At 38.6% G+C, this 27,987-nt stretch overlaps 1 protein-coding gene across 4 annotated transcripts in view; it reads right to left on the reverse strand.

Annotated features, from left to right (window-relative positions):
• Positions 1–4,643: 4,643 nt before the first annotated feature.
• The window catches only part of DUS2 (dihydrouridine synthase 2), a 35,956-nt gene continuing 12,612 nt past the window's right edge, over positions 4,644–27,987 (reverse strand). For 2 of the 4 annotated variants that reach the window (XM_048078649.2, XM_048078647.2), the window contains exons 9-16: positions 27,147–27,217; positions 26,555–26,641; positions 25,345–25,513; positions 24,279–24,400; positions 21,733–21,876; positions 20,431–20,518; positions 19,743–19,816; positions 18,041–18,527 (exon numbers count right to left, since the gene is read on the reverse strand). In XM_048078649.2, the coding sequence (XP_047934606.1) occupies positions 18,290–18,527; positions 19,743–19,816; positions 20,431–20,518; positions 21,733–21,876; positions 24,279–24,400; positions 25,345–25,513; positions 26,555–26,641; positions 27,147–27,217 (993 nt within the window). In that variant the 3' untranslated portion in view covers positions 18,041–18,289. The other 2 variants (XR_007168931.2, XM_048078650.2) reach the window with 2 other exon arrangements.

Here is a 27,987-nt window from a genome sequence, read left to right on the forward strand (position 1 = left end):
TGGTAACATCTTTCAGCTGGTAAGTCACAAATCACCCAGTATGACTTGTTTTAAGTTGTAAGTTAGAACCAAAGGCACAGTGAGTTAGCTGCACTGGTCTAACACCTCCCTGCTATGGGAAAGAGGGTTTAGTGCTTGCTCTCCTTCATATGGCCATCAGAGAATGGACTTAACTTGCTAAACCAGATGAAAAAGTCTCACTTACTTTTGCTGTGTTAATTTTCTGCCCGAGGCAGTACAAGATGGGAACAGGATCACTTTCTTGTGGAAGCAGCAGTTTTTTCTCAGCTCAGCTCAGCCTACCGCCTTTGCCTGCGGGGCTGTGGATGCATGTCCTGGTCTGATTGCTTCTGGGTTGGTGAAGTGGCTGCCTCTCACAGCCACCTACACAGCTTACAGAAGCAAAGGAGTGAACACTCCTTCTGCAGCTGCAGTGAAAATCAGCCACGTTAGCCCCAGCAGCTTAAAGAGTAGCTCTTCCTTAGCTCCCTCTGAACACAGACCTGAAAACTGGAAAAAAACTGAAAAATCGCATGGATCCTATACCTTGGTTATGCCTTTGTCACCTCCGGTTTCCTCACCAACAACCCACCTGCCACAACACACATGTGAAAGGCTCTGCACATAGCCCCTTTCTGTTCCTCCACTGTTGTGCCTTCTGCACACCCTCTCCATAAAGAGTAATTTGTACCAAATGAACATGCCCACTTCCAAAAAAAGTCAGTAAGGTACTGATAACGATGAACCTGCTGCTTCAATGTGTATTTTCAATTGCTTGCCTTGCTCCTCAGCATAGAGAGAGAAAAGCAAAAAGCTTTGAAAATGTTGGGGTATCTGCAGGTTGGATCAAAGAACAAACCGTGGAGAATGAATGGGGGGCAGCAAATGCACAATCACAGGTTTCTGACCTGCAAGACTTACAGGAAAAGCCAGCACAAGTCAGACACAGTGCAGAAATCACTGGAATCAGTTCAATTTGACTGCATGCCAGAGCATACTCTAATCTAGGGAACAGAGCCAGACCTGACCCCATTTGCAGGACCTTTGTTGCCGTTTTAAACATGTTTCTTCTACCAGAAAACAAACCCAAGATGATATTAACTTAGTAATTAAGGAATAATTAGCAGAAGAGTCAGTGCTTTGATCTGCAGCAGTTAGTCAGGCTGCCATCAATGCCAACTGGATATATTAAGTATAGATCTTTCTCTAACGACATTTTAATCAATTGGAATGAATAAATGAATGTAGGCTACAAGATAAATTACAGCACCTATGTCTCAAAACCTTGTCCGTTCATTCTTTTATACTTAAAATCAGCAACCTAGCCATTAAGGTCAGTTGCAGTTACAACAAGTACTAGGAAATAAATTTAATATTAACATCTGTTTGTACTTTGAGACTAATAATATGGTGATATGGTGTTAGGCAATACCAGCTAAAGGGTTTCTTCCTTCTCACTGCACCTTAGGAGCACACCATCTGCTCACCTGTTTTGGCACAACCATTTGTCAGGCCAGCCTGTGAGACAGATCAAGGAACCAACCCAGCTTTATTCTTTATCTGAGGGGAGAGAGATTGGTACGGTCAGATAAGTTCCCTGATCCAATCCAAAGCGTGGCCCCATGAAAAGCTGTGTCAGCACAACCATTCAGGGTTGGTGTAGTGACTGCAATAAGCAATGCACACCAAGGACATCTTCAGTCAGTGCTGATGCCAAACTCTGTGTCATGAAACGCAAGTGCATGAGTGGTACTAGTAACTGTGCCTGCCTGCATGGGGCAATAGCTCAAGAGAAAGGCTCCCATACACTGCCAAGGCAACCATTCCTCACGAATGCCTGTAAAAGGGACCCAGAACAAATTAATAAGTGAACAGATGTTATCTCAGGGGTAAATGCTGCGAATGCATTCCTGTAGAGTGACTTTAGAAGAAAACCTGTGATGAGGCAGATCAACAGGGAGGGAAAGTAGGAGAAAGTAAGTCTGAAAAGTAACTACTGAGGTCTATTGTAAGCGATAAAACCAGGGCAATTGAACTATTTGCTATTGGATTTTCTCTTGTTAACCTTACTTAGTTTCAGAGATACGACTTGCATTCAATAAAGAGAAAGATAATCATTTCAAAGGACCGTTGTTAGAAATAAGAGATAAGCAATAGTAAATCATCAGGAAAAACAGACTGAAACCTGCTTGAAGTTCGTATTCCCTTTGAGAGAATCTTTAAACACTTGGACAACAATTCATCAAGTTATGCCCCTCCCCACAATTCATACCAGTAACTCTGAAAACAACCTGTCCTCCAGGGATGATTGTTGTTCAAAGCCATGGCTCTGATAGATGTTTTTTTTTTTTTGTCTCAGATATAAGCAAGAGCTACAAAAGGTTAAAAATGTGGGTATAGTTCAGATAAACATCTAAAAGTTTGGATATTCATCTGAACACTTTCTGTCAGAAAAAAAAAAAAGTGCTGTAAGTCTTATGAGAAAAAGGCTTATTTGTGATGTTGCTGGCACTTTTATTTCTGTTCTCAGCTGGAATATGATGAAAGTAGTCAACTTCTCACATAGTGTTTTGTCTTCAGAAGTTGTGGGGAAAAAGTTCAGTTCTAAAAAAAGATTATGGTGAGACTCTTATCCTATGTAAACTGACTTTGTTTCTTGTTACTGAAAAAGACAAAGTTGGTAAACTAAAATTTTGGTGAAAACAGATGTTGCACATGGTTCAGAACCTTTACCAGGAGTCAACCTTAGTTAAAACAGCAAAAGGAAATTAAAAACAATATGGGTTCAATTGCAGCTGAGTCACTAATTCTATAATGTTTCCACTTCAGAGATGGCAAAATTGGCAGGCAGCAGCTCAAGAAGAAATCACTGTATCCATTTTATACTCAACATGAAAGACAACTTCTGATTTTTAGGTACAACACACTAATCCAAAATGCTTCTCCTAATTAACCTGTAAAATAACTCTGACAACCACCAAGTTCATTCAACTTTGCCTTGAAATGAAGCTTGACCATTTGCAGTTCATTGTAGGAGTAAGATATTAGCTATTGCCAGAGTAAAATTGTCTACGGTATATAAATTTCTTCCAAAAACTAAATTTTATTTCCAAAATGCCTTAGGAATGTATCAGTCTTTCATTACAAGTCAGTGGGATGTAGTCTCCAATAACAGATCTGAAAATGGAACTTAAACTTTTAAATTATTTAGACTTGTTGATTTTTTTGTGCTTTTTAAACCAACAACTTTATGCAACAAGTATACACATTCATCTGGACAGGCCACATTGTACACACGTGCACAAATCTTCACGCTGTATCCAGCAGGCTGCCCTGCCTCACCAGCGGCAGCTAGAGAAACACCGCATCGCTTCCATAATGGCAGCTCTCCCCTTTGACAGCTCACGTATTTTTTTGTTGGAACATATGGGTATGGTTAATGCTTCTTTGGGCTTGCTGTCCTGGGAAGTCTAATGTCAAGGACATCCAAATCAACCAGGTAGTAAATATCTATAGGACACAGTCTGACAAATACTTCTCTTGTCAGCAGTGCTGACTTAAACCACCCTTGCTATAGGTTCCTTGTTCCCCCAGATCAACTGTTCAGAAGGTTGCTGGAAGGGGAATGGAGGGGAGCATGTTTTTAACCTGCATCAATTCCCTAATCTGTTTTACCCCAAAATCTCATGAAAGATTGTACTGCTGCAACTATGACAGGGATACAGATCTGGGGAATGAATAGCTGGGGATTGAGGAACACTGACACCAGAAAAGGTGTTTGTCAAACTACAGCAGCCAAGCTGATGGAGCATAAAATGTTTCTGCTACTTATCTAGGCAGCCAATTAAAGGAGAATTCTTGGGAAGTAAAAATGAATTAGTGAAAGATGGCAACAAAACTTGTCCTTTAAATAATAAAACTATTTCAAAATGAAACTGGGGATTCCATTTAAACAGCTTGAGTAGAATTCAGTGCCTTGCTTGCAAATATGCAGAATCACAGAATGGTTTGGGTTGGAAGGGACCTCAAAGCCCATCCAGTTCCAATCCCCTGCCATGGGCAGGGACACCTCCCACCAGACCCGGCTGCCCAAAGCCCCATCCGGCCTGGCCCTGAACACCTCCAGGGATGGGGCATCCACAGCTTCTCTGTGCAGCCTGGGCCAGTGCGTCGCCACCCTCAGAGTAAGCAATTTCTTCCTTTTATCTAATCTAAATCTACCCTCCTAGTTCAAAACCATCACCCTTATTCCTATCAGCTGTATACTTTGGCTTCCCATTTACAAATTCACAGTATAGGCCATTTACTAAAAGTACAAAACTGGGCTTGTTTACACACAGTTTGTGTAGTACAGTTCTTACTGAAGTTTCAAAAATTGTAAAGGGTCAGATCTCTTCATGCTGCATATTCAGAATTCCTAGGGAAATCTGATGCAGTTTTGTCTGTGTACTAACTACATGATGTTGTCCTTTTCTTCAAAACCAAAACCAACCAAACAAAAAAACTACCTATCTATAACTCAGGCTCTTTTTATAAGGACTAAGGAGATACCCTCTCAAAAAGGATCACACACAGCTGAAGTCACACTGTAATAAGCTCACTCTGCTTAGTCTTCAAGGGGGTCTCTCCTTCTCCCTCCCACCCCAGACACTGTTGCAGTTGTGTACAACATTTTTATGAACAAGCTTGTTGTTACTGACTCTTGCAGTTTATTGGAAAATTAGAAATTGAAATATGCAGACTGTTTTATAACCACACATAAATTTACAGACTTCCAAGATCCAGTGTGTTTGCCTATTCCCAAACCAGATTACACAATACAGGCATTTGTAGGGGAAAATTCACAGACAGATTTTTAAAGGCTCTAAAACACGCAGAAAAGAACTGTTAAGCAGCTGCTCATTCCCCACTTTTATGAATACTGGGCTGAGTTATTACTCCATATAATACAGTACTTGTTTTGGCGTAAGGCAGGAGGTAATCCCTAAGTCTTAGTCTGTTTACGGATCATATTTGTCTCCCCAGTGATACTGACAGAGCCTGGTAAATTTTCTGAAGGGCAGGGGGACTAGACTGAGTACCTTTCACATACTGACCAACCTATATGCTGTCAAAGACATTCCGAAGAATATGCTTTTGTTTTACGAAACAAGGGCATTTTTGTTTTGCTCCACCCCTCTCAAATCGTTCCCTTTACCTTTAGAAATGACTCTTGGCAACTCTGCAAGCTTTTTTTTTTTATTCTATAGACTAAAATATGGAGACAGGAGTCAGACGAAAACTAAAATACATAAATCCTTTTAAAGGAACTTCTATCTTATCTAGGCTTATTTTGATGTGGTACGAATATGGAGACTGGAACCAACTGTACTTTTTTTTTGCCAATCTGCCCTAGAGCTTATGAGAGAATAATGTCATAAAGTTGATTTGCTTTCCCAAATATATGTTAAATGATCCACAGATAACATCTAGTTTGTCTGTCACCTATCCCAGCAGCTCGGAGAAGTACCTGGATTCATCAGGAAGACATGAAGATGTCTTGCGTGGAAGATGTCATCACCTTTTGAGTTCAGAAAATGGTAGGTCCTCTGGAGGAGCATCAGAGATAATTGAAAAATGGTTAGCGTGGATCCTGGAACAAGTTTTCTTTCAATTCTTTCCGCTGAACCTTTGCCTCTCCTTACATTTTTCCATCCCTCATGCTCTTTGGGACCAGTCCAGTGCAGAGGATCTCTCTGCAAACCTTGGCTTCACTCACAGCCAAGTAAAGCAAAGGATCAAACTCGTTTGCCTGTCTAGAGCAATCAGAACTTCAAGTTTATCATTGAGAAATCATATGGACCATAAACTGAGTATTTAATTGGCCTCTTTTTTTGAAAAAACTGGTCTCGCAAGTCACCTTGGGAACAGAGCATCTGTCTTCCCTGCCTGGATCTGAGAGGGAACAGAGAAGGAGCATTGCTGAACTTGTGGACACAGTCAGACTTGTGCAGCTGATCTGTATTAAGAGGTGAACTCCCTCACACCGCCTGTAGTTGCCAGTCCTCTCAGATCTGCCCATCTGACTACACATGGAGCCACTCCCTAACCTGGTTCTGTCAGAATAATCTGCTTTTCATGGCAAACGATCAGAGAGACATCGGAAAGGAATAAAAGAAAAGTGTTCCTTTTTGTTGGCTCCTGTTACTCTGGGGACTGGACAAGGTTCTCACTGATAGTTGGTTACCATGGCTATTAATACCCTGAAACAAAGTGAATGAATGCCATGATTTAGCTAAAGAAGAAAAGAGCAAAATCTCACTTAGCAAACCCTAGAAATATCATAGAGGTAGGTGACTGTATAGCAGTTTATTTAAAGTGAGAAACTGATGACCATTTGGAAAAAAGTCTTTACATTTTAATGATCTGTAAAGTTCAGCCTCTGGCAGTTCTATTTTAAAAAATAATCTTTTACAATTAAAACCAGTTAACTCAGAAACTGCTGCAGGAAGAAAACCATGATTGCTTGTCCACATCGTGAATTGCCACAGCTTTTGTTTATTGCAGACTGACCCCCCAAAATATTAAATGCTGATATCTTATGTGTATACGGAATAGGCATAGCATCTGTTACACAGTCAAGAAACAACTCCAACTGCCTTACTGCCAGGAAAGACAACTCACTTTGTACAAGAATGCTATTTGTCTGTTAGCCATGCGAGTATCCACTTAGCTCCCATTACAGCTCATTTGTAGTTGCCAATATCTACCCCTTAAATACTTACAGCTGCCATTTCTGTGTTGAAAAAGTATCTATTTTCATCTTTTCATTTAGGAGTGAGACACTGGCCAAAGCATCTGGTAATGTGAACTGTGGAGCCCTGGAGAGCCCGGGAACTGTACAGCCCAGTTCAAAGTCATCCCGGATGAGACTGAGAGTGCTTCTGTGGCCCTTGGTTATCAAAAATAATCCACCCAGTTAAGTGCACTATTTGTCTGGCTTGTTTCTAACCCGCAGCAGTTCCCCAGTCTAGTTAGCCAAACAGCTGTGCAAGTTGCACTTGCAGAACCGAGAGGGCGACGTGGGAGCAGGAAGAGGTGTCCGGGGTTACCTCTCTAGAATTGACTCCACCAGCCTGGGTAAAGCTGACTTGAGTGCACTGTACTGAGCCACAGGCAGGGGACTTCAGCTTACAGAGGCACTAATCCAAACCTTTCCCAAAGCGCTAATTCCCTAAACAAACATTTACAAATGTGCTGTGGATTCAGTAGCTATTTCAAGACATTCCTTCTCAAGAAATCATAGGGGGAGGAAACAAAGAGAAAAACACGGTGTTCGATTTTAGATTCTACACTTGACTGAATTGTTTGTCGGCTGCCATGATCTGTACAGCGGACTAGAAAGAAGCAATAAAACATCTAGGGTTTAAATGACATGGTCTTGCCTAAAATCTCTTCCCTAGAATCACAATCTATCCTCAGAAATGGAGATAGCCATCACTCAGACTGCTGCCATGTGCATCACAGTGGATGTGTACCCCACCAGAACTACAGCTATTTCACCATAACAGAAAGCAGATACTGAGCCACCAAGTCCTCCCACTGCAACTGAGCGTGTATGCACGCTGTAGGCATTTTCAGAGTTCCAGCTCAGGCAGAGGCAGCCTCGCTATAAAGCAGCCACATTAGCTGTAGCTGGCAAAACCCTTGCAGTGCATATTTCATTGCAGGGATGCATGACGCCCTACAAAACTGAATAAATACTTGAGAAGTTAGTCCGGCTCTGAAATCTGTTCTGGCCTAGCTGTTCTGCCAGTAGCCAGTCATCTTAACTGGTATTTTAACAATACGACTTCAATTACATGGAAATAACATTCGTCAGAGCTATTCTCAGGAATCACAGAACTTGCAGAGCAAACTTTCCCAATGGGCAGTGCTCTTACTCAGCAAGACTTCGTCACCGTGAGTTACGCTACCTGTAACAACAATTTGATGCAAAAAAATACAACTCTGATTTGATTAATCAGAACCCTGCACATAAATAAGATCTACAAATGCAAAGGTTAACCTGCCAAGAGATATTCTCTGGGCCTGAAACTAATGAGGCTGTACTGACCTTTCCTGGGTGACGAATATTGATTTCAGCAGTCCCCATTTCCCCTCCTTAGGGACTTTCCTTTCTTGGGCACCCGTGCCATCCTTGCTATTGTGCCACTACAGTTACTTGTGGGGTCCCAGAGTGAATCAGACCAGGGAACTGATTCACCTGAGAAATCAAAGCAACCATAAGCAAGCATCTCTGCTGGCACAGCGGAGGTGGCAAAGAGCAATGGAGGTTGTACCGAGAAGCAGGAGGCAAGAATTTGGTAAGGTAATTTGACATGAACCACAGCCTTTTATGTGAGCCTTGAAAGCATATTATGCCTATGGTACCAAAGCAAATATAAGAGGATGAAAGCACCGGTGAGTCTGAATAGCTCAATGAAAGAGCTCGGAATGGGTGTCAAGTCAGCTTTCACAGTCCCTTGCATTAGTTTTAACTTTTTAAGAAAGAAAGTGTTTACATGTTTGAATTAAATGCTACAGCGGCTTATTTAGTAGCTTCGAGTGTCTCTGAGAAGCGTGTGTTGTTTCTGGAATAATTAGTCCCAGGAATACACTGGCAGCGTAGTTCAGACACAGTGCCATGCCAGTACACCTGTGAGATTCAAGGACAGATGCCAACTCCCCTAACTGATGTTCCTTCAATACCCCTTTTTGGCATCCCTCAGTTCATCTCCAATCTCCGTAAAGTCTAATACATTTCAGGAGCAATCTCATGCAGTCCCCCTGAAGTACTGGATGCTAGTTCCTTCCTTTTAAGCACATAATTTTAAAACTTCAAACAGAAAAAGGCCTGAAGCAAAATTCCAAGCCTAAATAGCTCTTAAGTTTGTGAGAACTTAGATCCAAAATATGTTACTTTAATCCAGCTAATTTACCCAGCACTTCATGCTTTCTAAGTAATTCAGTCTAAAGCTTTACAGTCAGCTAGCAAAAACCTGGAACAACGCTGATCTCCATTTTAAAGAATCTGCTGTCAGGAATCATGCAAGGAAGTATGTCCCTGTTCCCCTATCTATAGTGTGTAAATCTGAATTCAGGATGTTACCAGCAGCTCAGAATCATATTTAAATCACCAATATAAGCACTCAGGGAGACAGTAAATCATCTTACTCCATTACATTGATATGGTTTCACGTAACCCCATTTCCAGGCCCCCGTTTTAACTTTCTTCTCACTGGTTTGTCCAACAATACATTCTTTAAGCTGCTTTATACAAAAGTTTTTCTTTCTTCCATGTTATGATTATGAAATTCAATCCACTCTTGAGTCCCTCAGCTTCTTCTTCCTTTACAACATCCATCCTCTAGTATCACAGGGAGCACAAAAAGCACAAAAATGATGCACTTCATCTTCTCCTCTACTCTTGTGAAAAATGGGTCAGTCAGCTTTGTGCTCCTCCCCACCTTCTACCCTTTGTTTATGGTATATCCTGTCTACCCTATCTTTCATGTTTGTTCTCTTAGTAAATTCTTCATAGCGGATGTTCCATATACTTACAACACTTGGCCTATTTTGGATGTTGCTATATTATAGAAAATATGTGTATTTCACATAGACCTAAACTTCATCTTACAACAAAACCCCAAACTTTGTGCATAATTGCTAATGTTTTTAAGCCAGAAAAGGGAGGTTGGAATCTATTTTTAGACATTGCTAAGTTTCACTCACTTTTGATAATCTGCATTTTCCTTTTGTGGAGTGATGTTTTGTTTATAGTTTAGAAATTGTGTGTTAGATCTCACATGATGACCTTTAAAATAAACCGAGCTTAGTATCTCAATATCCACAGTGGCGTGGGAGTTTAAAGATGTGGTTGAAGATAGTTGTTTCTCGTTAGGAGGAAACTAATGACAGATCATGCAACTTCCTCACTTATCAAGGAAGATCCTCTTGGTGCTAGTTTTATGTAAAACTACAGCAGTTCATGATGTACTGTGGGTGTGTTTGTAATACACAGACTAGTTGCTGACAGAGCTCAATACTACATATTGCTTTTTAATGGACTAACCTATACAAATAATTAGCAGAATACATTTGATAGCTTTTACCAGCTGTGCAGAGGTTATGAACTTGACTACAAAATAGTAGGCAGTCTGTAGAAGTGTAGTGGATAGAAATACACTAGACATTTCCCAGTTCCATTTCTAGAATCGCAAGGAAGCTTATCAAACAACTGCACATCCAGTTGGTCTGTACCTTCTCATCTCACTAACGTCTGTGCTAAGTTGCAAAGAAGTGTCAAAAAATGAAAATGATTAAATTCTTTTAGGAGATCAGCTGCATCTTAGACAGTACCAGGACAAAGTCCACAGAACCCCAATATCACTTACTTTGAGCCCTGACCTGCAGATACAGTACTTCAAGGGACTACAAAAATATTTTAATTGCTTTTTTTGTCTTCTGCCACTGATCTTTGTGCTAACATTGTCAACAGGATGTTTCATGCTAAGAACTGGACTGTAACCAGCAGCTCATTCCACTTCACTTGAAACATCCCTACTGTCTGCGTATGTATTATCATACGTGCAGGTGTTAGAGCAAAAGGCTCCCTATCTGTCTGCATCTTCCACTTTCATAATTCATCTTCAGTATTCTCGCTACATTGCTGTCCTAGCCAGTCTCTACCTGTCAAGAGGCACTTCAGGTGTTGAGTAACAATTGGTGGCAGATTTTGCTGGAGCTAAAAAGGTGGTGACCACTCTCGGCTGCCTGCTCTGATCTGCTAGCTGCACCTGCTGAAGGGTTACACTCCCCAGACACAGCGTGAGGAAGCAGCATCATGACAATTAGCACTGACACTAATCAAACGCTACAGGCAGTACACAGCAGAAGTCAAGGAAGAGATATCTGTACTCCTTAGGGATCTGTACTACAGAAGCAATCATTGCCAAGCAAAGATAGGAAGACAACAGATGTACAGGTTCATCATCCCAGCTAAATGCCTTCTTGAATGGAAGTCAACACCTGTGCAGTACTGTACTGGTAACTCGAATGTAGCAGTTGAATATAGAATACATTTTCACCCAAGGATGCAAGAAAGGCTTGTCATGGAAGAATGGGGATTAACAAGGTAACTATGTTCAGATAAAAAGAGTGCTGAGCTTGACATGCTGATTTTAAACACTGAGGTGGAAGAAAGAAATGTATTTACAGATGCTAACTTCACCTTAGTGAGGCTGAAAAAATAACTGAGACCAGCAAATGTTCTGAGCTACCACTGGAGTACCTCCCTCTTCCCACCTCCACACTGACCTGAGTAAGGAGTAACTTCAATGAGCCCAGAGTAGCTTTTTGTCAGTATCCCAAAGTCTGTTAGAAGGGTACAGAAGACTGCTCTAAAGGTCAAGCTTTACTTAGTCAAAATGAGTTTAAGTCACAGCTACAAAAAAGCCAATCAAACTAATGCAAGATGGAATACAGCCAGCTGCTTTCTACATGTCTGTTTGGAAAAGGGTCCTAAAACTGTGCAAAACCAGGTACCATTGCATACTAAACTAAGGCATATCCCTCCAATTTGCTCACAGGCACTTTTATCAAGGACTTGCTTGGGGAAACTTATTAGAGAGAGCAGAATAACAGTAGGCCACATACACATGGCAAAAAAACATTGCAAGCACCAGTAATAAACTACAGACCTGGGTGTGGGCTCTGGCCTTAGAACAGAATTATTTTCCACTGGCCCCAGGTATCTATTTTGTAAGGATATAATTAGAGGATTAGAACGTCCTAAAACAGGACAGATCCTGTGTTTGTTACCTCTGTCATTTTGCCAGAGGGGAAGATTTCATGGCTTAAGGATAAGGTGTGGCTTAAAAAAAACCTGTAAAATGCATAAAGGAGTGTGTTCACTTGTTGTGCCTGAACTCACACACAAATATCATTATTTATTGTCTGTCTTGTCGGGCCATATAGGATGTCAGTGTGATGACAGTCTGCTGTAGGGTTCTAAAGCACAGGGGAAGTGAGAAGAGTGTGAACTGTGTGGGCGAAATGTTCTCTCCGACCAGGTGATCCGCTGAATTCACAGGCTAGGCTGAGAGGGAAATGGTAAGCATAATGGCAATCTAGCAGTGATAGGTGAAAATACAAGTTGTTTTTTAACAGGATGAGGTTAGCTCTTCCTTTCATGGAAATTCATCAACCCTTTCTGGAAAATCTCCTTTTCATCTAAATTAACTTCTTGTTGTTGTTGTTTAATTAAGATGTATGAAAAAAATAACCAAGTGGGGGTGGAACAAATCTGTTTGTCTTCATTGTGGTTCTCTGCAAGAAGACATGAAATGGAAACTGTCCTCCATCATACTTCGAGTTGCATTTGCTTCTACAGAACAGTGACATAGGGCATCACTTCAAATAAATCATGTTTTACACAGCATGTTTCTAACAAAGAACGGAGAATCCTTGCACTGTGCCCTCAAAAGAACTTAAATACTGAATATGAATATGAGGAAAGCAGTTTTGAAGACAGAAACTATGGGTAAATAATGAAGCAGTAGTACTGTGCAGTAAGATGTCAGTGAGTAAGGTTTTTGTTTGGTTTGGTTTCAGGGGGGTTGGTGGGCTGGGTGGGGTGGGCTGGGTTGTTTGCTCCACTCATCCCTTCACCCCTAGCAGCATCACTGCCATTATAGGATGTGCACACATCTAAGATCACACTGTAGTCTTTGTATGTTACCTGTACAAGTCAGCAAACTACACCTGATTTTTAGAGTCTACATTGTAATATTTGGCCTACTGATGAAAGTTAATGGGAGAGAAGATAACTTATTACATCTGTTATTAATTTAGTATTCATAATGCAGTATCTTTATAGCCTAAGTACTATAAACACTATAGGCAGTGCAAAATATTAAAGCTGGTAATAGCTGTAATTAGCGAAATGTCACAGGGCAGTAGGACAGCAAGTCAGAACTACATGTCACAGATGTGACAGGCAAGCATCACGGTCTAACTGTACAGTGATTTACCTGCTTAATCCTGACGTTTCAATATCCCAGCTTCTGAAGTCCTGTCATTGTTATGCACCTATCGAACACTTGATCTGCTGGTCCCTCTCACCTAATGGCCAGAATGCTTAATGTTCAATTAGCTTCTGAAAAAAAATGCAAAAAAAAAAAAAAGCACTGTATGCCATACAGGGGAAATAAATGCATGCTACTGCTGAAGTGAAACTGTCCCACATTGTTTTTAACATACTCAAGATCTCATGGGTTTTGTGGTTCGTATAGGTACATCTACCCAGACATGTTTACTTGTATTCTGTCTGGTGTCCACGATTTGCTTTATTTCAGCACAGTGAGCAGAAAACAATGGTTTTAACTTTTGTTTGCTGCCTGGGACGTGTATTGAGTATGCAACTAGAGCAGATACACTGATGGCCATGAAATTTACTTTACATTTCTGTAACTATTCAGACAGGTCGAGAGACAGTAAAATACTAGATGGTATACATATCTTTGCTACCTGAGAAACTTAGAGAAAATTGCAGTAGTTAATTTCTAGATAAACATGCATTGAATCAAATCCATGGAGCCATGGAAGCTTGATCGGAGCCTTTTTTTTCCCCTAAGTCAAAAGGAGAACGTTTTCCAACACTAAAAAAAAGGTTAAAAGGTATTAGCTTTGAGTTTAATATCTTTGTAACCCTGGCTTTTCTCAGGTGCCAGTGGGGGAAACCATTTTATCAGTTTAAGAAGTTTCAGATACAGACCTATGGCAGCATTCTAACAGTCTCTGCTAACACCTGTGCACAGCAAGCACACAGCCATGCGTGGCATGTGCAGCCTCCTAGCACAGCATAGGTAACTTCACAATCAACAAAAAACCTTCACAGGAGAGGTAAAATTTTAAGCTGTTTTAAAACTGTATAAAAAGTACAGATTGAGGATCAGTTCTCAAATTCAGTTCCTTCAGCTCTACCCCACAGAACACTAATCAAAAATCCATTTTCACAGTTACAACTAGTTTAGTTGCAAGAACCAAGCAAGCAATATTTTTTAAAGGCACTTAAACAGGAAGCCCATTTTTCTTATTACACACATGTACAAACTGAAGTATTCAATATATAGCGACCACTGAGGAAAAATTAAGTCAAAATGGGTAAAATGTCAGCTTTGCACTGCAGCGCTTTGTAAACTCTCACAAGAGGTTATCTGTCAGACAAGAACTTTCTAAAAAAGGAAATCAGAGCCTCTCCCACCATGCCGGGGCAAGGGAAAAGTATTTATTTATTTATCTAATAGCTATTTAACAAGCAGATTCCCATTAACTCCTGCAACAGAATTTCATTTGGGAGCTACGTGAACGCCACAAACATGTCGATTTTTTCAAGCCTCCCCTCATAAAAACACTGAGGTTAATACTTCGAGTGGGGATACTGGACTAGGCTCCCTCTGGAGCTCATCAGTTCTTCTCCTCAACTGACCTAGACAACTGCTGTTTAACAATGCACAAGGCACTCCCTCCTCACCAAAGGCCTTGCATGTCTCTTTTAATGTTTTTCATCAGCTTTGTCATCAGACTCAGATTAAAAGTCTGCAACGCCAGCCTCCTGCACTCTGGACAGACGGAAACTTAAGCCTCGTGGGCCATCGCATCGAGAGCTTCTTGACTCTGAGTCCAAGAATCAGCAGACTCCTGTTTAATAAGGCAACAGCTCCCATGTATGTTGAGCTCGTAGGTTTGGTTAAAGAAGCGGCGATAAAGCACTTGTGTGAATGAAGGCTTTTTTTCAAGCTAGCACCTGTTTGGGACCTCCTGCGATCTTGCCAGTTAATGTCTTTGAAAAGCATGCCCTTCTGCAGGTCATAACGGGTAAGTAAAAAACAAAACAAAACAAAAAACATCCTCCCTCCCTCCTCTCCCAGCAACCCAAAGCATGCCTACTCTTTGAATCAGAGAGCAGCTGAGCTGACATGTGGTTCACTTGCCAGCTTTCTGAAATTGCAGCACTAGGGAACTCTAGGATTTTGATATTCAAACTCTAGATTTGTACCGCCAGCATTTAACCTCACATTCCAGGGCGGGGTTGGGCTCAGAGCCTGGGACATTCCAAAAAGCATTCCAACCAGCAAGGCCCCAGAGGTAGCCCACACTGAGCGCATCCGTGCTAAAAGGCCAGTAAACGTATCTTCGCGTTCCCATTCATACTTTAATAAGTAGAATACATGTAGGCTATCAGGGGGTGTCAAAGTGCTCCCTATGCACATGGGTCACCTTCGGCTGGTATTAAGAACAGTTCCTGCAGCACCAATACTTGTAAAAAAGGCTTTTTAGATAGAAAAGAAAGGTTGCTTCACTGAATTCCATAGGATTAATAGGATTTTTTTCCCACTAAATACTTAAAGCACAGCTTCGGTTCATATTGACCGAGTATCACATCCACACCATATTAAAAGTGGCAAAATAAAAGTATTTCTGACGAGTGAGGCTAAACATCCTCCAACCCAACTGTGGTCTCAATTGCCACCCTATGCAAGAATGCAGAAGTGCAATGGCTGCACTGCCAAATCTTGCCGAAGTCAGCAGATTTTCCTGGAGAAGAGCAATAAAATCTGCCACCTTCTGTTTATGAGAGGTACAGCAGAAAAGAGAAGCGCAGGATAAACTGTCCAACAAAGTCTTTAAAACTAATGCGAACAGAACAGTCTCTAGAAGGAAAGCACAGTGCTGAATTACTTTAAAACCAGTACTTGGGAGGGAATACACACGTTAAATACAAATTCTACTTACTGTAGAACTAATGAGGTTGGATTGAGCAATGGCACAAAGTCACACATTAGTTGCAATAGAGTTAAGAATGAAGGCATGTAACAGAAAACAAACCTTAAGCAAAATTATTTTCACTCTCCCATGTGCAGGTACACACAATTGCAAGTTTCCCTTTTGACATGGGTCAAGGATGTCAAACATACGCTATGCTTTCGAGCCAATTGCCAGAATTTACAGCGCTTCTATATTTAGCGTAGAGCGCTCATTCCGATAGAGTGACTCTCACTCCCATTTTCACGTGCTGTTTGGCCTAGTTGTGGTCATCCAGAACTACAACACAGACCACCTCATCAACATCTACAAGTATTACAACAAATTATGAGGAATAAATGTAAGCATTTCTGACCATGTAATAATTTAAATTAGGATTTGAAGACATGCTCTTACTAGGAAACAGAAACAACCTCCAGAAACTTTTAGCTTCCATTTGTTTTTGGAAAAATACAATACATACACTTTGCAGTCCTAAATTAATGTAACATTTTTTCCAGCTTACAGAGGAATATATACTCAGTATTATTCAATTCTCTCCATCAGCCAAAACAAGGCACATATTCTGGAATATAAGATAATTAGTAAAACCTTTATGAGCTACAGTATTTTCATACAACCTCTATTTAGACATCTCTCTCCAACTATAGTTCTTCCAGATATAGTTACATGTGATTTTTTGACAGCTGGACTGCAGAAATCTGCTTAGCTGTTCAATGTAAAATCAAACCTTACACATTCATAACTGCCACTGGAGTTGACCAATTTCTTGCCATAAACATGTGCTCTCACTAGCATTTTAAGTCAAAATTAAATATACACGGGAAGAACAAAAGGTGAAAGCAAGATTGGGTGTCCAGGAAGAAAGAGAGATGCTGTCTGAGCACAGTGATGTGGTTGGGAAAGCTAAAGCCTGCATGGAGTCGAATGGGACATGATCTCCAGATGTCCATTCCAAGCTCAAACATCCAATGGTTCTATATTATGAGAATTTGCAGGCCACACCACTAGCAGGACTTTTTCCTCTGTGATGGCCCGCAACAACATGAACAGGAACAAGATACAAGATAGCACTTCCAACAGGAAAAAGGCTACTTCTAAAATTTCTGCTTAATGCTGCAAATTCTTTTCCAGGTTCAGAGTAAAATTCTAACGCTAAAGCTGTATCAAATTTAAGTATACTGAACTGCATTTATTGCAGCATACAAAATGAGTAAGAAAAACTTTTCTTCTTAGACTGTATAGATTTACTAGAAATTACTCTATGATCTGAACAGCAGTCATTTAAAATTAAGTAGTTTAAGTAATTAATTAAGTATATTTATATTAAAATAGTCTGAACATCATCTGATGAGATACTGTTCTGCCATTATAAAAGAATGGTTTAATGCTGATGCCATCATCTGAGAAAAAGATTCAAAGTTTTAAATACGAAGACTATCGATGAACTACATCCAAATAAATTATACTTTTTAAGTTACTTATGCACAATACTCCAGAGATCATGGCATGGTGTCCCTGTAATTTTGCTTTCAGACCAGTACTGATAATCTGAAGATTACAATAAATTAAAAAAAAAAACAAATGTACTTTTGATTAAGACCAACAGTATCATCAACAGTTAAATAATGAGGCAAAGTAGGTCACATTTCAAGAACACACAAGGCCATATTTGAATGCCCATATTGTAAATAATATACATGTAGATGCTTACTAGGACTTCCAAGTTCAAAAGAACAAAACAGCTCAAAGTGCCTTCAATCAAATAATTCACAGCTACTAGGCTCCAATTTCTTATTGAAAAGACAGGTGTAATACCTAAGACCAGGAAAGCACAATTAATTTTGTTGTTATCATATTTCTGGAGGGTAAAATGTAGTAGAAGTTATTAAAGAAAAAATCTTATCACGCTTAGTGTTATAATTTCCAAGTTCTCCTTTCTGCAAAATCCTTTTTGACAGAACGATGGGTGTAAGTAAAGCCTCAAGTCATGCATGAAACTCATTTGACAAAACCATGTCTACCTAGCTACTACTATTTCCAACATGAGTTTTTCTTTTTAAATACATAGTTCCATAATGAACCTAGGTTCTTATGGCCAATACATTCAGAAATCTCTTACCAGCACACCACAGACTTCTTAAAATAAACAAGCAAATAATAAAACCAACTACAACACAGCCTTGAAAGCATCTGATATTAAAAGAATTTATTGTTTGGGATCATATTCTCAATGTTCTCTAAAATCAAACTGCTAATTTATCCAGTCTGAAAGGCACCACAGGGACAGGGAGTGGTGAATAGTAAACATCTTATTGGCATCTTTCACACCTGGGGAATTTATCCGTCTCAGAGAATCCAAACGAAATGTGTACAGCAAGATATACAAACAGGAGCTTATTTGTAGCTTCTGTGAAGCTGCCTGAAACCTCTGATCTCCGTGCTACCGTGGCATCTGAGGCACATTCATGTCAGAAGTTTCTTCAGTAAAATTAGCTTTTTTATGGGAAGGCTCAGCAATATCTTTTCCATGGTCTCTGTTATTCAAGTGCTCCAGGTCTTCCCTCTTGCGTTTGTTTATCAGGTGGTTTTCTCCCTCACACAGCTTTCCCTCTGGGACACCCAGCGTTCTCAGACAGACAATAGCAGCAGCCTGTTCTGCTAGTTTCTTTGACTTGTCCCTGAAGAGCAAGCAGACAGAGCACAGGTAAAAGTAGAAGCTGAAGTCTCTACACTCCCAAAACACAATTAATTTCCTGTCTCTGATGCAAGATCATGAAATAAACAGCATTTGTAGTCATCTCACAGCAGAAGAAAAAATAGATCAGCTCCAGAAGAAGAATTTGAATCTTGCTAGGTGTCAGTGTTGATTTCTCACTGCTGATAGTAACAGGTTTTCTAGGAATACTACATCAGGTCTTGTGTCTCGAATACTCTTCATTTCAAAGATATGAAGTCAACACGTGTTTGGCCCAAGCGGTTGCAATCCTCAGATAAGTTGACTTTTTGCAAATATGATCACTAAACAAAACTGAGTACTGAAGGATCACTTTCTGAAAAGACACTCAGGCCCAGATATCTCTGGTAGGCATACAAGTTCACTCACTGATGCTGACATAAGCAGGAACTGTTCCATAATAAAAAAAACATCTGTCAATTCCACAAGGGACTGACTGCACATTACACATTTGTGAAATTCAAATTCAATATTTGAAAATGTTTTCTTCTCAACATTTCACATCATCCGAGCTTAGCTTCCTAAAGTCTCTGAACAGGAATCCTCGAAACACCAGTAATTGTTGTGTGCATTTATCCTCCTTAATCTGTCCAATGTTGGAGCTCTAACTTTGCATTTAAATCCAGTTCAACTTAGGTGCAAATGCCTGAAGTCAACTCCAGTATTAATAGACGACAGCATAAAATACTGTCATGAAACTTTAGATCAGCACTGGATGTTACTGTTGATCAACTGTGATCTCTGAGATGCCACTGAACTTTCTTCTACTTTGCTGTATATAGACACCTAATCCTGACTTATTACTGAAAATGGATCTGCTGTAGTGGCTGAAGACATTGCCTCCTCCAAATGTCCCCTCTGCCACCCTTGGTTTGTGACTGCACTCTTCATAGGCACAATTAAATTGGGTCACCTATGTGCTCCCCTTCCACTAGAACTGTGGACTAACGTAATAGGTGAATTAAAATCAGTAACGGTTTATTTAAGCTTACTCCCTTGTCACATTCAATTTTCAGATTTTTTTTCCCACAGGTAGCTTTAGAAGGTATTGTTTAGCTGACTTTTATTGATGTCACAGCTGTGAACTAGAGTACACTTTCATTGCAAAGTTTAAGCAGTATTTCAGAAACAGCCACAAAAAACATTAAGGATGACTTACCACAGAGTTGATCTGTATTTTTGGTCAGCTACTGTCACAACTGAACAGAACAGTCTATCCAGTGGTCTTTGAACCTGGAGATAAAGAATTAAAAGGGAGGGATGTGTCAAAAACAGTCATGTCATTTATACAACAAAGGTTGTCAAGGTTCTTTGTTACTCTTAAGACCACATTAAGTAACGCCTTTAAAATTACTGTAATTCAGACTAAAAATTCAATCTTGTATATTTAGAATATATATAAAAAAAAAAGTTGTTCAAACTGCAAACACTTTTGCTTTACAAGAAAAACAAAAAAAAAAACAAGCAAACCAACCAACCAAGCAACTATACAGTCTAGTTCCTACCTATAACAGCATCCAACGACAGAAGAAAACATTTCTGAAACCAAATTCTTTACTTCACAGAAGTAAAAGAAACTTGGACATGGACTCCTGTGTAACAAGCTGTAATTACAGCAACTTCTTTCACAACTCAGTAGAAACTGGACTGAAGGTCTGGCTTTCACTTTTTTACAATAAAATAAGCTACTTTCATGTGTGTGTGTGTGTATATGTATTACCGTTTCTGAAACAGCTTACTCAAGAGTTACGTCACATTGGAAAGCTAATTTCTTACTACCCTGAGTCTTAAAATAACAATTTTATAGACAGGGAAGAGGGCTGAAAAGGTTCTTTTGATTGACTCACAGTTTCATAAACAGGCTGAGGATGCTTTTCTTTCCTACACCATTCCAGAAGATACATTTTTGGAGTAATCTGCGGTGGATATTCTCGCCTAGACAGAAAAAAATTTGCAGTCAACAACTGTGCCTACAGTTTACTTACTAAACAGATCTATTTTAAAACAGACAGCTCAATAATTCAACAAAATAAGGGCTACTCATTATATTGCTTCTGCATGTTGTTCTTTGTGGTTTACTTTTACAGCTCAAATTATGAGAAAAATACCACTTCCTTATTAGATAGTTAAAGTAACATGTCTGACCTAGCACCTAAAATAAACTCTAAACTCTTCTATTAACTATTCTTCTTAAACATTCACATCCTGTAAAAATACAGGAGAAAAAACAGTGACCAGAAAGGAAATTCTACTTAAATCTATGATACAGAATAGAAATACAGTTTGACACTGTTTCTTACAAGCAACAACACAATATGAAACATTAAAATAAAGAACAGAAGCTGCTTCTGTTATGAGACGGTAGAGTCATCAAATAAATAATTGTAGCAAAGGTAGGTAGGCATCGATTCAGTTACTGATATCAAAGTACTTGCTCCTCGTACTTGGCAGAAAAAATACAGTAAAACACTGTATTCTGTCCTAAGGGAGCCATGTAATATACCCTGTGACTATTAATGCATTATGACTGGATTTGAGGAGCACTTTTTATAGTACTCTCCTTGAGCTGCTTGATGGATTTAATAGCAGGGTGGGTATAACATGTAAAGTAACAGCAATTCTATATGCCTCAGATTATAGTCAAAACTTACTTAAAACAATGTTCTACATAACCCCATGAATTAGTTTCTCAAGGAATACCTGATGATGGGAACATGTTTAGAAGGCTGCGGATAAGTTATCTGCTTGGAATAGACTTCTGAAATTTATGCTGGACTTTTTCTATTAAAAAAGCGTTTTTTAATCAAATTTCCACAAAACAATTAATGAACTCTATACTTTGTATATTCACAATTCTTTATATACAGATGCTTATTTTTTTTTAAAGCCACTCATACTTTTACTAAATTTACTGAATCTCGGGAAGCCTGGAACTAAAGAACATGAGCATCTCATAGCATCCAAGTAGCACAGGAAGAATGGTGATGCTACTGATTACGTAATGATGCACACTAATTGCTTCATAAAAATGCACTCAGTACATGCTGTTATGCAAACTGTTATTTTCTAGAAACTAGAAAACATTGCTAAATTCTTAGTTTTTATTTACAGATGCAAAACAGTTGAATAAAATAAATTTGCATACTTACTTGTCAAATCTAACAGCCATTTTTATTACATCTGGATCTTCTATCTGGTCATCTTCATCTTGTATCTTAGTTTCTAGGGATGTTTTCTTTGCTTCTAAAACAGCTGTTGTTTCTTCATAGAAATCAGCCATTTCAAAGGCTTCGCTATTGAAACAAAATTATTTTGTATTGGAGATCAGCTTACTTTTTGTACCCCATTATGACAGAGAAAATTAAGTATAGAAACCAGTTGTATTTAAATCAAGTATATATGTACAGAGAATTGTATGGAAGTACAGCTATATTCTGTACAGTGACATTATATTGTTTCTCCTTCATGTCTCATAAGAAATACTTGAGCTACAAGTAGAACATTGTCATTTCCAGCATTATATATTTAATTTGCAATCTGAAAGTTCAGGCAGAATCATAAGAAATACAAGTCCTGCAATGTCCATTCAAGTTATTAGCTCAATTTGAGTATTATTTGCAAGTCCCAATGCAAGGGAGGAAACTAGGATTTGGGTCAATGGCAAGTGCCTCAAATCATTTTCAATTTTACATCCGTGGCAGGCTCCACCTACACTGAAAAACCTGATACTCCTCGTTTTCCAAAGAGAACAATATAGCCTGCAGCACTGGCAATCTTACTTGCTGAAAGTTATGAGAGTACTCATTGGCATGAGCCTGTTCAACAATAAATGAATTCTGGACACGACCATTGTCAGTGCTCTAAATGGAAAAGTTTTGAAGCTGAATAATGCTGAATGATGCTTCTAAGAGAAGGCAGCTCGTCATCTATTGTTACGCAAACACTTATCTGAAATGCAGCAGCCTCTCTCTTGAGTTCAGTACTGAGATTAAAATCTCAAATGGCTGTAACATACTATCCCCACCATGAGGCAGCAGTGTTAAGTAACATTTTTGTCTGGTGACCTATAGGCTAATCTTAAATAACTGAAAGTTATTCTTTTATCTGGAGGTTAAACAGGCTATTTAAAATAGTGGTTAGAAGGCTTTGAGTCTGCAGATGAAAACTGATAAAACTGATTTCTAAGAGGCACTCTCTTCTGCCCCTCTCTTATGCAGTCGGTGCTACTTAAGCCAATTTTGAACATGGTAATGCATCCCATGTACAAAAATGCTTGTGTTCAACTTTGGAAGCCCCTAAAACATCGCTAGGCATAGCACATAAAACCAAAAACTTTACCCCAGACTTCCATCAAGTATTTATGTTCATAAACTGTACCTCTTCTAATTACCTGTTTAAAGGCTCAATTTTACTTTATAATTTATTTTCTTTACATAATATGCATTACTGTTAATGCAGTAGAGAACACAACCACCCTTTTGACTATGATTTATCTGAAATTGTAGAAGATAGTTTCAATCTATACTACATTTCTTCTAACCGAATTAGAAAACTATATGCAAAAAGACAGCAAGTAACTACTTAATTGCAAAAGTGAAAAGTATCTTGCAAAATTTAAGTGTTGTTTACACGTTCCACTGCTCCTTTATGATTAACAGAGGTTAGCTCCTTTTATACGTAACAGTTGTGGACAGCAGTGTTTACAGAGTTGGTAGATCACAGTAAACAGACAGGACTGAAAACATTTACATTCATTTTAAATGTGAACAGAATGTTGATTAGGTCTCACTAGACAACAATAATTCAATTTGCAAAATATTTCAAGCTTTCAACATTTCTTTCCAGTTTCATACATGGAAGATAAACAGTCTCAGACTGCATTTTATAAAAACCAAAAGACTTTCCCTCCTTCAATCAGCAGAATAATTGTGGCATGCAACGTGGATATGACATAGGCAAGCTCAGACCTCTACTTTGTTCAGTTTGAGTGGGTCCAAATTTGAATTCCCCTCCATTCTGTGTGAATTTAACATCTATTTTATTGTTTCTCACAATTTTTTCCTTCTTCCTTTTTTGCCTCCCCATTCCAGAAATTTCATTCATATCATTTCAGAGGTCTAGGATGAAGAACTTCAACAAAGCTACTGTATTTCCTCAAAAAGGTTGTCATATTCGGTTCTGGTGTTTCAGGTATGAGAAGCAGCACAAAAAAATATATGCAAGTGTCATACAGGCTACCTTCATATATCGCTTTGAGATCATCTCTAAGTGGTCCTTTAAAATATACATCTTGCCATAAAAATCCCATCAATATTAAAAACCCCACTCACACAGGAAAAGTTTATAAAAATCTCAGAAGTTCCAACCTATTAACCTCCAAACTACCTCTAGAAAATAGCGAAACATTTTTTTTTTTTAGAATTAATTAGTTCATGCAAATATTGGATAAATACCTATCACTCAGTGATGTACCTCTCACATTAGTATGTCAAATATATAGACAGTTTTAGGGTTAAAGTTTTAACACCTGAGCATGGAGGAAACTTGGAAAGGGCTACTGTAGTACTCCACATTTTAGCAACTGCTTTTTATTTTCCCAACTTTTTCTGAGGATCTAAATGTCAGACAGTGCTACAGACAGAACTGGTTTGCAAGTCTGACAGAGACAATTCCTATTTCAGAAGTACATGCTTACCAGATTTCCTGTGTGGACTGTGCAGCATGCAGCTTCTTGCCCTGAGTAGTTTCTAATTGTTCTCTTAACATCTGACACAAACAGTATTTCGTGTTGGTATAGTGATTATCATATCTCACTGCCTGAAGGAGAAAGACAAAATATATCAAAATACACCATACAAATTTCTTGTGTAATCCTCATTACTCTTGATGAATTTCAAAACTATTTCTGAAATGCAAAGCACAGCGTAGAGTTTTCTCAATTCAAGATAACTTAATTAACATGAGTATAACTTGATTATTTTGGCACGTTCTCACAAAATGAAATTCAACTTATTTATATACTTATGATGAAACAAGTGACAAGTTAACAGATTTGACTAATAAAGTAATATTTTTAATAAGTAACTGGTTAATGACAGTCCAAATCTTCAGAAAAAAATTAATTGATGACACAATCAAATCTGCAGATTTTCAATTTATTTCCTGCTTTGCTATTAAAAGCACTCTATTTTGAATGATCCAGCAACTTTGCATGATAGGTGACTCAATTAGTGGAACTGTAATACCACAATACAGCATTACTTTGACAAATCATTACTTTTGCTTCCCAGCTGCTAAACATTCTTGACAGTATTTGTGATAGGCAATTAACTTCTAAAAATGAATCTAACAGCAATGGAGTATTTAATACTCCTTCACTTTTCTGTTCATATAATTGTACTAACAGCATCAAGAGAGTTGCCCTACCTATCATCGGCTTTTCAAAGTTCTAGACATTTTCAGATGTGAACCTCCCAACTGTTCCCAAAAAAACTAGGATAAAAGGCATGGTATGTAAGAAAATAACCATTAGGAAAAATTGTTTTCTGAGTGATTTCTGGATTTTTTTTTTTACTGAACACAACAAAACAGAAGAAGCAGCAGTTCACTTGCAAGACTCACATCATATGCAGTATGTTAAGATATCACCAGAGACTATGTCTGAAAATAAGAGTAGTTAAGATACCGTGGTAAGATTTAGAATAAATTCTAAACAATGTTAATTACAAGTAAAATATTAAAAAAAAAAAAGAACACCATACATATTTGATGTAATCTTGCATGACTTCCTTCAAGGGGAAAGGACCTTCTTTTCTGAAAATGGATGGGTTCCACATGGCAGCACGAGCTATCATTACAGATGAGGCATCTGTTGCTTTCCGGAAGGTCTCAATGTCCATGTATTCTTTGATGAAGTCATGAGATCCTCCACTACAAACAAACATCAGTGTTATACTCCACAAAGTTTTATTTGCTATTATATGTACTTTAACACACCCCATATTTTCAAATGGGATATTACACTCTTTTTGAATTCCATATTTTAAAAAAATATATTCTGAAAACTCAAAAGGGGGTGACCTACTGAAAAGAGGAATAGCAAAAACCATCAACATGAGTTATTTCCTTTGTCGAGTACAGAAACAGACTTTCCAACAGCAAAAACTTGGATTTTCAATTTATTTTCTACACAGAAATGTGAACAAGGAAACTAACTACTCTTAAATTCCTGATCCAAGTGTATGGTTTGCAGAGTCATAGCTTTTCCAGGCAAACTTGACATCAAAAGAACTTCATTTAAAAGACACAGCTTCTCTGGCCAAGGAGATTCTACTGCCACTAACAAACAGCTGAAATGTATAAAGATGTCAATCAGACAATTCAGGGCAGTCAGCTGCTTTTCATTACCTTTAAGAGCAATTTTGGAAGCAGGAGATACCTGTTTGTGGCCATACTTTTATAAGAATGAGTTCCTTATTTTATCATCAGAGTAACCAAAGGATCTATCAATAAAAGCAGAGATTCAGTGCCAACATTTTTGCAGGCCTGTAGGCTAAGCAGGTGCTAGGGAAAACTATGACACCACAGTATGTAACACTTTTTGAGCAGTGGGACGGATGATGTCTACTGTGCAAGTGTTCAAGACACACAGTGGTATGGTTATAACCAGTCACTGCACATGGCTTAAAATCACAAAAAATTCAGCTGTTGGATGCAGTTAGAAACAACTTGCATAGGATAGGCTGTGACACAGAAAAGAAGTAATTTTTTGAAGCATACAAGGACTTTTAAAACTAAACCTGACATACAGTGGTAATTCCCAAGGCCAAGTTCCATCACTGATAACTGCGTTTAGATTTAGAGACAATATCTCTGCTTGCCTCCACATGAAGAATCTTCTTTTTCCTGCACTAGCACATCTTAAATTAGGCACAGGCATCTTGCAATAACCAGCTGATTAGTACAACCTACTTTGCTATTACTGGAATGGAGACTGCTTCAGATATGGCTTTGATCACATCACAGTGGACAGGGTGCTGAGGCCTCTCCTCCTTCTTCCTTTCCAACAAAGAAAAAAGACAAGACCAAAGATTTCCTATGGAATTTGTACACACTTAGATCACAGCAGAAATAACTCAAAGATTAGTTGGACATACTTATTTGTACTCATTTACTTTATATAATTATTATAAATTATATATAAAAAATATAAGTTTATATAATTATATATAATTATTTTAAATCAAATGCATTTTAAAATGTTCCTACTCTAACTCCATATGCAGATAAGCAGGGCTTTTAGACACAATGTGCAAGATAATTTTATTTTTATTTGGTCTTGACTGAGTCTAAAATTTTAGGAAAATAGCTGCAAATAGTTCAATAGCACCAAATAGATCCATTCCCTAATTGCTGTATTGGTTTTCTAAAAGATTGATTTATCTAGCAGTTGAAATCAGCACTACATATTAAATGTAGAGTTTACTTGAGTCATACCTTACTGTGCAACATTGGCTAGAAAACTGTAGTAAAAATGTAACACACTTTCCTGAAACATATTTACCTTCCATGGACTGCAATGGCAGCGATACCAGTTTTTTCTATTCTCTTCACCAGATTCACAGTGTCCTCAACCTGAGGGTAAGAGGAATGACATGATCTTAGCTTAAAGAGAAGAAACAATTATCACGTGATAACCATCATGTCATTGCACAAACAAATGCTGAAATTCTATTCTTTCATTAAGAAAGATATGATGTACTTCGACAGCATCTCCCAATATGCATACCTATTCAATATATACTTCAATGAAAGAACTAGATATTATGGAAAAAAAATAATATATTTTCAACACTTCCTTGAAACCATGAATTGCAAAACTTTCTTGAGACAGATAACTCAATACTTTGTATTAGAGGAGCATTTTCCAACAGGCTTTTAGACTGTCATTTGAAAGTGATACAAAGCACTTGGTTAGCAAGTCCTCTTTAATGACTACTCTGTAAATTTTAATGAAAATGCATCTTAGATGGATGATTAGGAGAATGCTTTCTAAAACGAACCTAAAATGCAATCATGCGTCTATATATATTCTTCTCAGGCGTATCTTAAAGTTAACCAGTATCTGAAAAGTACAAATGGTGTTCATACACGACCAGTGAACCAAAAGATGCAGGGGAGAAGGGGAAGCTCTTAGCACATCTTTAAAGAGAAAAGGTTGGCACGCTGCTGAAATAGCCTGCCTTGTATAGCTCTGCAGCTCTGGAGACATGGGGGGAAAAAAAGAGGCCAATTTTCTTTTCTAAAGCTGGAGAGCAATCTGTGGCCCATCACAAAACAGCAGTCTTCGAAAAATACAACACCTACCAGGTGGCATGGATATAGAGACAGAAGCCCACCTGCTG

Source organism: Anser cygnoides, chromosome 12 (assembly GCF_040182565.1).
Source record: "Anser cygnoides isolate HZ-2024a breed goose chromosome 12, Taihu_goose_T2T_genome, whole genome shotgun sequence".
NCBI classification, from domain to species: domain Eukaryota; kingdom Metazoa; phylum Chordata; class Aves; order Anseriformes; family Anatidae; genus Anser; species Anser cygnoides.